At 67.9% G+C, this 12558-nt stretch overlaps 2 protein-coding genes across 2 annotated transcripts; one reads left to right on the top strand and one right to left on the bottom strand.

Annotated features, from left to right (window-relative positions):
* Positions 1–2589: 2589 nt before the first annotated feature.
* Positions 2590–7631, top strand: DALRD3 (DALR anticodon binding domain containing 3). Its single transcript, XM_059823101.1, has 13 exons — positions 2590–2760; positions 2885–3177; positions 3257–3537; positions 3784–3842; positions 3940–4062; positions 4389–4459; positions 5086–5144; positions 5509–5591; positions 5693–5816; positions 5929–5987; positions 6098–6211; positions 6434–6502; positions 6741–7631. The coding sequence occupies exons 1-13, from the start codon at positions 2590–2592 to the stop codon at positions 6858–6860; spliced, it is 1626 nt and encodes a 541-aa protein (XP_059679084.1). The 3' UTR covers positions 6861–7631.
* A 470-nt stretch (positions 7632–8101) lies between these two features.
* WDR6 (WD repeat domain 6) lies at positions 8102–12379 on the bottom strand. Its single transcript, XM_059823486.1, has 6 exons — positions 12313–12379; positions 9802–12220; positions 9357–9452; positions 9042–9158; positions 8709–8827; positions 8102–8592 (listed from the first exon to the last, which is right to left on the bottom strand). The coding sequence occupies exons 1-6, from the start codon at positions 12377–12379 to the stop codon at positions 8102–8104; spliced, it is 3309 nt and encodes a 1102-aa protein (XP_059679469.1).
* Between the last annotated feature and the right edge of the window lie 179 nt (positions 12380–12558).

The raw sequence follows: 12558 nt of genomic DNA on the forward strand, positions 1-12558 counted from the left end.
TCCAACTCCTCCGTGGGGCCAGGGCAGCACATGGGGGCCACACTGGAACAAGGGGGGGGTGTCAGGATCGGGGATCACCGATGCCCAGCCTCACGGCTCAGCCCCTTGCACCAGGGCTGTGGGCTCTCCGGAGGTCTCATGCCCCCAATGGCTAAAAATAGCAGCTTGCTTCCTGGGGACTAACCGCCCGGGCGAACGTGCGAGTGGCAGCCCCGGCTGCTGGCCACAGCAGGTGGGGTGCAGGTCATGAGATGCTGTGTGAGCTTCCTGCCACCGCTGGCCCGCACTAGGCTCTCCCTGGTCCCCTGCAGCCCCCCATGCCGGCAGGGGCAAGTGGTGCCTGGGCAGGATCCATCCCCTGGAGAGAGACGGCTTTGGAATGACACGATCACTCCCGCTGAGCGGGCAGCCAGAGAGCCATCGGGGATGTCGTGTCTGTCCAAAGCTCTTTCGGCGCCTCCGAGAGCCCCCCTGCGGGCCGCTGTGCTGCCAGGCCTCACGTGGGCTGCCTGCGGGGACCCCAGGCGCTCTGGGGATGGATCCCACCCCAAGTGGCGACACAGAGGCTGAGCGTGCTCCCAGCCCGTGCCGGCACGTCCCCCCCGGTCGGCCAGGCAGGGGTCCCGGGCGGCTCCTGCCCTGCGGACAGTCAGCAGTTGGTCTGGTGTGAGCAGCGATTCTCAGATCACCTCTTGGCTGTGGGTGGTGCAGGGAGCACCCCACCGCGGCACGGCCCCGCACTGCCGGGGGGGGGGATGCAGCCGCCCCCCAGCTGGGGGGCATGTCCCCACTCCTGCCCGGGATCTGCAGGTTTGCACTGGCTGCAGGCTGCAGCCCCAGTGCTTCAGAGCTGCCTGTGGAGCCCCAAAATTAGTTGCTGCATTCCCAGCAGAGCCCACGCAACCAGCCATGCTGCCAGGATCTGCCCTTGCCTTGGGCCCCCAAGCACACAAGCCCCGGAGGAACCGGTTTGGGCCCTGTGGGCAGAGTGGCCCCCCCCCGACCTCGTGGGGGGGGGCAGGAAGGGAAGGGCGGGGAGGGAGGTCCCCAGCTCCCCGGGGAGACGTGCTCCCCGCTGCAGTGGGGAGGGGAGTTCCGTGCTTCCTGGATACCCGCTCCCCACCAAGCAGGCCCGGTGGCACAGGGCTGGGGGTGTGCCGGTCCCTTGTCCCTGTCCCCAGATTAGAGCTGGCTTTGGCTGCAGCCCCTGAGGGGAGCAATAGCCCCCGCTGCCTGCCTGGAGCAGTGTTGGCCCTCCACTCTTTCAAATATGCATGTGAGACACCACTGCTGTGGAGGAGCTCAGCTCTGCAGATGTAATCAAAACCACGATGGCACGATCTAATCGTTTCCACCTCCTTCCTCCTGGGGCTGATGAGCGGGACGCTTTGCTAATGTGCTGGGTCTGAGGGCAGCTCCTTGTGCTCATCCTTCCCGCTGGGGCCAGCGGAGCAGCCAGAGCAGCTGGAGCTGGGGCAGGGAGCAGGCTCAGAGGAGGGCATGGCAGGGCACGCACCCATACCTGCGTATTGCCATTCACTGTGCAGACCCCGGCTGCGGTGGCAAACTGCACCTCGCGAGTGCCTATGATGCTCCTCAACCATCTTGTCACTTCTCAACCATCTTGTCGTAGCCCCAGCCAACCCCTGGGGGCCTCGTGGGTGGCAAGGCTGAACTGGCAAGCCGGGGTCTGCCAGTCACTCTGCCTGCAGCTAGGGTCTGCCTTACGCCCTCCGGCCCATCCAAAAACCACCCGCCCACCACTGCCCAGGGCTGCCAAACCCACTCCCAGGGCCCCTCGCTGCCCTGTGGCCACTGGCAACCTGGGCCTTGCAGCTGGGCTATGCCATGCCAGCGGGTTGGCCACACTTACTGCCCCGGGCAGCCCTTTTCCTCCGCAGTGGTGGCAGCCGCCTGGGCCTGTCTAACCCCAGCACAGCCTCTGGCGCTCCTGCTTCCGCTTGGTTGCTGGTGGTTTCGGTTCTGGGCCCCCCCAGCGCCTGGGGACAGGCAGGAGCAGCCCTGAGGGGGCTGAGGAGCGGTGCCCCCTCCTCTCCAGGCTGTAGCAGCCCCCAGTCCCCAGCCCAGGGGTGCGGGGGCAGCCCCAGCAGCCTGCGCTCGGCCCTGCCAGTGATTGCCCCCGTGGCCTCCCCTCAGGGTGCCACCACCGGCCCTGCCGCACCCGGGCCATGCTGGGGTGAGACTCTGCCGGGGCCTGTGAGGGGCTGCCCCCCCCCCCGAGGCCTCTGCAGAGGGTGGCAGTGCTGGGCACACCCCCCTCCGCCGGTCCCCGACCCCGGCCGCTCTCTCCCGGCCCGCCGAGCCCCACGGCGCTCCCCAGACGCCGGGCACGCCGGCCCGCCACACCCATCATGGCGGCCCTGCACTGCCCGCCACGCACATCATGGCGGCCTAGCGCCCGTTACCCCCAAGATGGCCGCCCTGCCCCGTCCAACTCGCCCGCGCCCAAGATGGCCGCACGGGAACGCTGCGCGCCGCGCCCAACATGGCGGCCGCGAGAGCCGGGGAGGGCGCGCGCCGGAGATGTCACTTCCGGCCTGCAGCGGCGGAAGCGGCGGCCGGGCTCCCATGGAGACGGGCGAGGGCCGGCCGGGGGTGGCGGCGACGCTGCGGGCGCTGAACGGCGCGCTGGGGCGGCCCGCCGCGCTCTGGGTGAAGGAGAGCGGCGCCCGCAACCTGCGGCACCGGGACTTCCTGGCGCCGCGGGCCGCGCTCAGCGCCGCCTTCCCCGGGGGACAGGTAGGCCGCGGCGGCGCGGGTAGGCCGCGGCCCGGGCCTGCGCGGAGGGGGAGGCGCCGGGGGCGGGGCCTGCGCCGGGCCACGTGCAGGCAGGGGACTGACTCCGCGCCTTCTCGCCCGGCAGGTGCCCGCTGGCGTCGTGGCGGGCGTGACATCGCTGGCAGGCCCGGGGGTGCTGCCGGTGCGGGACTGCCAGGAGACGCCGGCGGGGCTGGCGGTGCAGGTGCGGCGCCCCGAGGCCTTCCGCAGCCTGCTAGGGCCCCCGCCCGGGCCGGCCCCCGCGGTGGCGGTGCCGGCGCCGGCGGGGTGGGTGGTGCTGCACTGCCCGGCCCTGCGCGGCCCCGCCGCCCTGCGGCCCCGCCACCTCCGGCCCCTCCTGCTGGCCGACCACCTGGCCCAGCTGCTGCGCGCCCAGGGGTGAGTGCCTCGCCCCCGGCCCGCCTCGCCCCGCCGCCCGGCCCTGCGCCGCCAGTGCCCGCCTCTCCCTCTCTCGCAGGGTCGGTGTCCGCCTGGTCCCTGCCCTCGCCGAGGAGGGCAGCCGGGAGGTCCTGCGGCAGCTCCGCGTGGACTGGCCCTCCGGCTCCAGCGGCTCGGCCCTCCCTGATGCTGTCTCGGCCTTGAAGCGAGTGCTGGGCCAGTCCCCCTGTGCCGCAGCCTGTGAGCAGGGGCCAGGCACAGCCGTGCTGACGGAGGATGTCATCTGTACAGTGCACTTGAAGAGCTTTGTGGAGCAGCAGGGCTTGGTGGGCTACGACCCCAATCTAGATGTCCTTCTTGGTGAGCCTCACATGTACAGCATCTCTAGTGTGATCAGCTGCGAACAGGCCTGTTTCCTTTTTTCCAATTGTTTTACAGAAAATAAGGGGCGTTTAAATCCAAATTGGCTTCTCCTCTTACTCCCCTTCAGTCTGGTTTGAGCCAGAAATGCAGACAGCCTGGGCAGACCCGATGGGGCAGGATGGTAGGGGGTGGGGGTGGTGGCAAGCCCTCGTGTCCCACTCTGAGTGTCCTTCCTTCTTTCAGTGACGGAGGGGAAGCTGCGGTCCCTGGCTGAGCTGCAGCAAGCTGTTTTGCAGTGCACAGTGAGTAACCTGTGGCGCTGCGAGCCTCTCACTTCCCAGACATCGTTTCCTTCTGTCACGCGATGGCGTATGAGCTCCCTGCTGTGCTCTGCTGCAGGCTGGAGGCCAGGGGAGCTGCTGCAGCATCGTGCATGTAGTGAGCTGCGAGGAGGAATTCCAGCAGCAGCAGCTGGATCTTCTCTGGAGGATTTTGGATCCAGGAGCCCACACAGCTTTGCAGGTGAGGAACCTCCCACCCTCCTTGGTGTGGCCCTCAGCATCCTTGTGCTCAGCCAGCCTCCTCCAATTCCCTGAAGCAAATACTGAAGAAGCCCAGCCTTGCCCCCTTGTGAGGCTTCCCTTTCCCTTGGTGGCCCGTCCGTGCTCTTGCCCAGGCAGTGGAACAGTCTCTCTGCCCTTAGGATTTCAGCGCTAAAGAAGGAGGTGCAGGAGAAGACTACGGGGACACAGCTAGAACAGGGCTGTTTTTAGATTGGTTCTCCTGCACTGTGTTTTGGTGGAGCTTCTGTCTTTGACGCTAGCCCTGGCCTTGCCTCTCTCTTTCAGAAACACCTTGTCTGTGGGCCAGTGAAGGTGACAAACCCCTCATCGCCCATTGGGGCAGACCAGTACTTTCAGTAAGTTGGTGTGTAGCAAGGCACCTGCTGCGCTGCTTGCCTGCCAGGGCTCCCTGTGCTTTTCCCGGCCCCGTGGGCACCCAGGCAGCCACGCTGCAGTGCTGAGCAAGCTGGTGGCGCATGGAGAGTTCTGTGCAGTTCCTCCATTCTGCTTTTCTGTGGCCTCAGGGCTGTTTCGAGAGGACTGAGGTGCAGAATGGAGGCCACAGGGCCCTTCCCAGTCTCAGTGGCCTCCTTCAGCAGTGCTGCTTCTGGCCCTCAGTGCTGCCAGAGGGCTGCCAGGAGGAAAGGCAGCAGCAGGAGCTGGGCACTGCAGCAGTGCAGAGTGGTATCTCCCTGCCTTCACGCATTAGCAGACAGCCCTGGTGCAGGAGTGGCCCTTTCTCAGCCAGAATGCAGAGCTTGTACCAGTGCAGTGGCTTCCTTCTGGCTCTCTCCAGGCAGCAGCACAAGGAGCTGGCTGCGGTGCGGCTGTCCCTGCCTGGCTCCTGGAGGCTTTTGCATGGCTGGGTCACTGCTGCAGCTGGGATGCCCTGAGCAGCCCGAAAGCTGGGGGAGGCCTGGGGCGCTGTCTGGGGCCAGCTCAGCCCAGGGGTGGTGGCTGTGAGTGTCTGTGTTCCTCCCAGGCTCCGGAAGCGTCAGATGTACGAGGCCTCTGTGATGAAGTATGGGGAGCTTGCGCAAGGTGAGGTTTTGCTTTGTGGCTCCATGCATGGATGCTGCTCCATCGCCATCTCCACTGCTCCCATGAGTCTCCCCCCTCATCTCCAAGTCTGCAGCTGGGGGGTCTCTCCCCGGCATGGTGCTCCCTCTCCCCTCTGCAATGGAGCCAGGTGCTGACCTTGCCTGGGGGAAGGCGTCTAAACTGCTACATGGGGCACCGGCACAGAGCAGCGCCTGCAGGTGGGGTCCAGAGCTGGGGAAGTGTGGTGGTCCCCAGCTTCCACCAGAGCCCCTGGCCCCAGGGGGTGGTTCTTGCCTGGGCGCTGGGGGTGACATTACATGGAAATGGAGTGAGCTGTGTGTGATGCCACCTGCATTCTCTGCAGATGAGGCCTGGACTGAGGTGATTGATACCCTCACAGTGGCAGCCATCAGGTTTGAGATGCTGAGCACTGCTCACCGGAGTCAGGTAGGACAGTGGTTTGTGCAGAGTGGGGGCAGGCGAGCCGTGGGAATAGTGGAGTGGCTCTGTGCCGAGCAGCCTGGACCGCGACTTCTCCCTGCTCTCAGATCACCCTGGACCTGGAGGACAGCAGCATCTCCACGAAGGGAACCAAGAGTGGCGCCTTCGTGATGTACAACTGTGCCCGGCTGGCCACACTCTTCGACACCTACCAGCGGGCTGTGGAGCGGGGTGAGCACCAGCCCCACGACCTTCCTCCAACAGCCGCTCCTGGGCTGTTCCTCACGCCTGGAGCCACAAGGGATTGCCTGGGCACAACAACAGTCTCCCACCTCCTTTCCAGGCACGTACCCACCTCTGCCGCCAGCATCAGAACTGAACTTCTCCTGCCTCCGGGAAGAGGTGAGTGCTGAGAAGGGGAATGCAGGGACCTGCCCACCCTCAGCTCCGGTGAGGGATGCTGCTGGCCCAGGAGGATCCGGTCTGTTCCAACACACATAATCCTTTCACAGGGTGAATGGCTCCTACTCTTCAACTATCTCCTGCCCTTCCCTGAAGTCCTGCAGCAGGCAGCACAGCTGCCCGCATCCACCAAGGGGATCCGGATCACAGCCAACACAGAGACAGTAAGTGCCACATGCCCTAGCACCCATGGGTGCTGCTCCAACAGTCCCAGCCCAGGGCAAAGCTACATGCCGCAGGGTGGTGCCCACCGGTAAGCGATGCAAGAGCGGTGCTGAGGGAAGAGACTGCAACACCCCTGGGGCTGCTTCTGCTGTCCTTGGGGTTGGGAAGGGCCCAAGACCAGCCAGATCCCATTGTGCCAGCAGAAACTTTTTGTCTTGCAGGTGTGCAAGTTCCTGATCCAGCTCAGCATGGATTTCAGCTCCTACTACAACCGGGTCCATGTCCTGGGGGTGAGTCAGATGTCCTGGGCCTGCAGGCTTGTGGCCCTGCAGTCCTTCCCAGGGCTGGACTGCAGTTATGGGGCAGCCATGTGGGGAACAGGCTCTAGGATGCCAGCAGTGTGATGCAGCCCCGCACCAGCCCCTCAAGGATGCGTACACAGGGTGCAGAGGCAGCAGTGCCTCTAGGACCAGCCCGTCGAGGGGCAATATGGCCACCAGCCCCAAGTTGCTGCCTTTCTCCCCACAGGAGCCATTCCCTCACCTCTTTGACCAGATGTTTGCCCGCCTCCGACTGCTGGGAGCAGTGAGGGATGTGTTCCACAGCGCACTGGCAACTCTGCACCTCCTTCCTCTGAGCCAGATCTGAGCCACCGCTGAAGAGCCGTGCCACGGTATGACAGGTACCAGGACAACACGCCACAAGGGGAAGGACAGGACACGTCCTCCATGGCAGGGCGAGGGGCTGCCCCACCATCAGGCAGGCAGTCAGGACATGCCCCAGCCCCACGCAGGTGCTTCCCCTCCCACTGCCCACGAGGTTTGAGGATGTGGCTACGTGCACCCTGCGGCTGTGCCCAGCGTGGGAGATGGGTGTGCCTGCCACATCCAGACCAGCAGAAGAGAGGACACCTGTGGCACCCTGCAAGCCAGGCTGAGGAGTACCAGGGGAGGCGGCACCAGGGACCAGTTACCACAAAGCCAGGCACCAACCTTGCTTCCCTCAAAGGCGTTTATTGAAGGTTGCTCCATGCTGGCAGGGAGCATCTGAAGCTCAAGGCTCCTGTTCAGCCCTGGGTCAGGGCTTGATACTGGGGTCTAATACACTTGTTGCTGAACAAATGCTGTGTGTGTCTGACCCCAACAGAGGACCTTGCCCCATGTGAGGCTGGGGCCATGTGCAGCTGTTTGTCCTTCCCTGTCCTCTGATTGTGCTGGGTCCCGCTGCTGCATAGGAACAACCCACTCAGCTTGAGGCAGCACTGAAGGGCTGCTCGCGGGGGGAGGTGGCTGGGCCCAGGCTGGCACAGCATGTGTAGGCTGCTGCCCCTCACCCTGCAGGGTGCAGCTGTGGAACATCAGTGTTCCCACTCATTTCAGCACAGTCCCCACCACTGCAGGGCTGTCACACAGGGCCCTGTTCCAGGGAGCACAATGCTGCAGCCTGCCACGTGCTGCACCAGTGCCTCGTTGGTCTTGGCCTCCTGCTGCCCTCAAGCTCACAGGGGCAGGCACAGCGCTCAATGCCCTCCCGAGCAGGTTCCTCTCCGGGACCAGGGCTAGAAAGCCTGGACATGGGTCCCTCACACCTCGGGGTGGAGGAACTTCTCTTGGGCAATGTGGGCTGATGACCCCACTCCTCCTTTACTGCCTGGGGAGCTGCAGGCTTGTCCAGGAAGGGTCACATCTGCCTTCTCCCCTGAGACTGCCAGCCTTGAGCACCCCAGATGTGGCTGTGCTGTCCCTGAAGGAGCCAAGCACGCCTGTCCCCTCAAGAAAGGACGCATCAGCACGCAGGCTGGGACGGGGGCTGCGGTGATGGGCACAGCACAAGTGCAGGGTGCCCTCCCCAGGCAGGTGGGGAGCAGGATGTGCTGCTCGCCTGCCCCGTTACTGGGGAGCCTCTGGTGGAGGGGGCTCGGGGGGGGCTGTGCCATGCAGCATCTCCAGGCCCTGTCCGCAGAGCACACAGAAGTAGCGCAGCTCCCCGCCGGCCTCCGCCACCTCCCAGCAGTCCAGCTCAGCCAGGTCAGGCACGTGGAAGAAGGTGGTGCTGAGCAGGTCCAGCCTACCCGGGCCCCGGTGCCACAGTGTCAGCCGCTGGTCCACTGAGGCAGAGAGCAGCAGGTCTGGCCGCAGCACCCGGATCCCTGTCACATGGGCGGCGTGGGCGCAGGGCCTGGCCACCCGCTCCAGAATGCGCAGGCAGGTCCCTGCCGCAGCCTCGCCCCCGCCCAGGGCCACATCCAGCAGGCAGACATGGATGGAGCCATCGTCGCTGCCACTGGCCACCAGGTACTGTCCCTCTGGCGTCTCACGGACATGGAGGCTGTTCACGCCGCAGCTGTGGGCCATGATGGTGAGCAGCGGGGTGCCCAGGGCTGGGAAAACAGACTCAGTCAGAAGAGTGATGCTCACCTTGGCCAGAGGGAGCAGAGGAGCCACCAGCGTGGCCTCCCTCGAGAGGCAGAGCAGAGCCACCGGCAGCTGCACCTACCCAGGGGCTGCATGTCTCCATCCGCTCGGTGCAGGGCATCCACCGCATCTGCGATGGGGCTGGTGATGTCCCAGAAGGCAACACTGCCATCAGTGGCTGCACTGCACAGGAGATGCCTCCTAGAAGGGAGGTGTTGGGGGAGCCTCTGGCCACAGCCCTATGGCGGGCAGCCCCGAGGGTCCCCACCGAGATCTGGGGAAGTGGCAGAACAGGCCCCATCATAGACCAATTTCTCCCTTCCCTCTACCCATTGAGCTGCCAGCTGCCGTCCCTGCGAGGACAAACACTTCTCCCCAGAACCCCATCGGTTGCAGCACAGCATTCGAGGCTCACCTCTCCCCTCCTGCCTGTGTGTGCAGGAACGCCTCCACCTTCAGCACACAGCGCTGGTGGTGAAACGACTCTGCCACCAGCACCAGCTTCCGGGCGGCCTCCAGCAGCCCAAAGACCCTGTGTTGGAGCAGAGGGCAGTCAGCCATGGTAGACAGGGGCTCCCAGCACCTCTTCCCACCATGTGCCATCCTGCTCCCAGCTGAGGGCCGGCCACGTCCACAGCAGCAGCCTCCCCCACAGAGCCTGCTCTGCTCCTATCTCCTGTTGCCAGCCCCAGCTCCATTCTCCGTGCCAAGCCCCACGACAGCTCCTCACCGGACCGATCCATCGCTGCAGGCAGCAGCCAGGAACTTCCAGGGCATCAGCAGCTGCTCAGAGCTGGTTCCGGGCACGACTGAGAGGGACATGTACCTGCAGCAAACATGCGACACTCATGGATGCCTCAGTGACACCTGCGGCCCCGGGGAGGCAGGTGGCCCAGCAGAGCAGCCTGAGCCCAGCGCAGGACGCAGCTCCGAGCACTCAGGAGGAGGCAGAAGGAAAGACTGAGCCTTTCCCTAACCCCAGAAAGCTCCTCGAGGCCCCACCACTGGGCACTGGACACCAGGGACACACACATGCAGCCACACTGGCTCATTCCGCCTCAGCTGAGCCCGCAGGCATGCAGAGCAGGTATCCCCACAGAGGCCAGCGTGGTTCCCAGCACTCTCCTGGACCGTGGTCCCTGCTAACCCTGCCTCAGGCGGTCCCCGAGCATCACCTCGTCTCCGGGTCCATCTTGACGAGCTTGTGCCTGTTCTTCTTCCGCTCCCAGTGCTCGTCCAGCCGGTGGGAGGCCACGTGGACGACTTGGCAAGCCACGGCGCTCTCGGAGGCTGGGTCCCTGCCACACAGCAGCCGGTAGCACTCAATCTGCGCCCGGCCGCCTGCAGAGAAGAGCAGGGCAGACAAGCCTTTGTCACCAAAGCCCTCATCGCTGGGTCCCGCAGGGCCAGCCAGCACCAGCGCCCTCACGCTGGAGATGTGGTCGCTGAGCCGGGCAAGGGGCACGGCTGCCCGGGAGTGCTCGCTGAGCGCCAGGACACAGGCCGTAGTGTCCTCGCTGCCGGTGACGAAGATGTTAAGGGCGGCATCACCAGGTACCTCCACCGCTCCCAGGCGTCGCACGCAGGCGATCTCCCGCCCATGCAGGGATGCCAGGAGCACCTGCTGCTCGCAGGGTTCGGCCTCGCGGCGGTAGAGCATCACGTCCCCGCACTTGACGAAGGCAAAGGCCTCAGCTGAGGGGCTGCTGCAGTAGCTCCAGGAGCGGTGCCCCCCGCCGCAGGGGATGCAGTGGAGGTTCTCGCTGGTCCTGCTGCTCCACACCACAAAGTTATCAGCGTGAAAGCCCAGCACGAGCAGGTCCCCATCCGAGGAGAAGCGCAGCTCCTCAATCCACTGCAGCCCTTTGCAGGGCCTGTGCTTCCGCAGGACCTCCAGCTGCTGGCCCTGCAGGCGGAGCTGCCGGTAGCAGCCGTCCCGACCAGTGCTGTAAATGTAGCCCCCGTGGCAGGTCACCGAGGTAACCCCCGTCTTCCCGTGGAGCCCAAAGAGCACAGACAGGGGGTCCTCAAGGGGAAGAGCCCCTTTGTGTGCCAAGCAAGAGGGCTCCGACTCGCTGCCGGAGTCCTCGCCAGCTGGGTTCGTGCCGCCATGGGCAACGGCGGTGCTTTCCGCAGCCTGCCCTGGGGAGCTGCTGCAAGGGAAGAGGAGGAGGGAGCCCCGGCGGTCCCCGCAGACCAGGAGCCCTCCCTGGGGCAGGAAGGCCGTGCAGGTGTGCCAGCGCTGCTTGCAGGGGGGCAGCAGGTACCGTCCCATGAGCCGCACCCAGGGTGCCTGCCCGGGGCGGTGGGTGACATCCAGCCAGAGCATCTCCCCGTCGGGCCCGGAAGCCAGGAGGGCAGCGGTGTCGGGGGGCAGCCCTGGGCGGGGGGCCCAGCCCAGCCCGCGCACGGCCCCCTCGAACAGCCTCAGCGCGGCAGCGGCCCCGGGGTGGCCCAGGGCGAAGAGGAGGAGGCGCCCGTCGCCGCCGGCCAGGGCGCAGAGCGCCTCGGCCCCGCCGGGCAGGGGGGCGGCAGCCAGCACCCCGCGGGGCCCGGCGGCGGCGGGGGGCAGCACCGGCACCCAGCGCCCCGCCGCCGTCTCGTACGCCGCCAGCCCGCCCGCCTCGCCCAGCGCCAGCACCCGCCGCGGCCCCGCCAGCAGCACGGCCCGCGGCCGCTCCGGGGCCCCCAGCGCTGCCGCCGCCGCCGCCGGGGCCGCCCGCCGGGGCCGCCAGAGGCGGACGCCGCCGTCGTCGCCGCCCGTGGCGAGGCAGCCGCCGGCGGGGCGCAGGGCCAGGGCGCGCAGGGCCCCGCGGTGCGCCCGGCGCGCCCGCCGCACGCCGCCGCCGCCGCCCCACTCCAGGCAGGCGCCGTCCTCCCCGGCGCTGACCGGGCACGGCCCCCGCAGCGCCACGGCGGCCACCCGCGCCCCGTGCCCGTAGCAGACCAGCAGGCAGCAGCCGTCCCCGTCCCCGCCGCCCTCCCCGTCCAGCTCGCCCACGGCCCAGAGCCGCACGCTGCGGTCCTCGGAGGCGGAGGCGAGCAGCCCCCGCGGCGCCGCGTAGCAGAGCGCCAGCACCGCTCCCCGGTGCCCGAGCAGCCGCCGCCGCGGGGCCGCCGCCGCGGCCGCCCGCCACACCACCACGGCCCCCGCCGCCGTGCCGGCCGCCAGCGCCAGCCGCGCCCAGCCCGTCCCCGCCAGCGCGGCGCAGCGCAGCGCCCCGGCCCCGCCGCAGCTCGCCCGCCGCAGCCAGCGCCCGCCGCCCCGCCACTCGTAGAGCGCCACGGCCCCGCCGCCCAGCGCCAGCGCCAGCCGCCCGCCCGCCGCCCACCGCGCCTCCCACACCCGCGCCCCCAGCTCCCGCGCCGCCCCGCCGCCGCACGCCGCCAGCCGCGCCCCGCCGCCGCGCCGCACCGCCAGCACCGCCAGCCAGCGCCCGCCGAAGGCCGCCACGCGCACCACCGCCCCGCCGCCGCCGGGCTCGGCCCGCAGCCCCTGCACGCTGGTCTCACGCAGCACGCTCCGCCGGCCCGCCGCCGCCACCGGCCCGCCGCCGCCGCTCAGCCGGAACGCCGCCACCTCCGGGCCCGTGCCTGCGGGACACCGCGTCAGCCGCCGGCCCCGGCCGCGTCCCCGTCGCCCGCCCCGGCCCCGGCCCCGGCCCCGGCCCCGGCCCCGGGCTCACCCGCCAGCAGCACGTCCCCCACGAACTCCAGCGCCGTCACCGGCGCCACCAGCGCCACCGACTCCATCTTGGGGGCGACGCCACCGTCGCCCGCTGCTCATTGGCCGGGCCCCGCCGCCCCGCCCCCAGAGCAGGCGGAAGCGGCCCGCGTCTCTCCACGCTTTATTGGCGCGCGACGCGGGCCCGCCGCGCACGTGGCCCGCGGCCCCGCCCCTCCGCCCAGCGCGGGAAAAGGCCACGTGCGCG

Source organism: Gavia stellata, chromosome 12 (genome assembly GCF_030936135.1).
Source record: "Gavia stellata isolate bGavSte3 chromosome 12, bGavSte3.hap2, whole genome shotgun sequence".
Classification (NCBI taxonomy): Eukaryota; Metazoa; Chordata; class Aves; order Gaviiformes; family Gaviidae; genus Gavia; species Gavia stellata.

What these genes read in the sequence shown, in the direction of transcription:
- DALRD3 (XM_059823101.1), top strand. Translation starts at nt 2,590, where the DNA reads ATGGAGACGGGCGAGGGCCGGCCGGGGGTGGCGGCGACGCTGCGGGCG. An exon ending in CCGCCTTCCCCGGGGGACAG is followed by an intron (nt 2,761 to 2,884) that starts GTAGGCCGCGGC and finishes CTCGCCCGGCAG; the next exon opens with GTGCCCGCTGGCGTCGTGGC. An exon ending in GTATGGGGAGCTTGCGCAAG is followed by an intron (nt 5,145 to 5,508) that starts GTGAGGTTTTGC and finishes CATTCTCTGCAG; the next exon opens with ATGAGGCCTGGACTGAGGTG.
- WDR6 (XM_059823486.1), bottom strand. Translation starts at nt 12,379, where the DNA reads ATGGAGTCGGTGGCGCTGGTGGCGCCGGTGACGGCGCTGGAGTTCGTG. An exon ending in GGGGGACGTGCTGCTGGCGG is followed by an intron (nt 12,221 to 12,312) that starts GTGAGCCCGGGG and finishes GGTGTCCCGCAG; the next exon opens with GCACGGGCCCGGAGGTGGCG. An exon ending in TGGAGACATGCAGCCCCTGG is followed by an intron (nt 8,593 to 8,708) that starts GTAGGTGCAGCT and finishes CTGTTTTCCCAG; the next exon opens with CCCTGGGCACCCCGCTGCTC.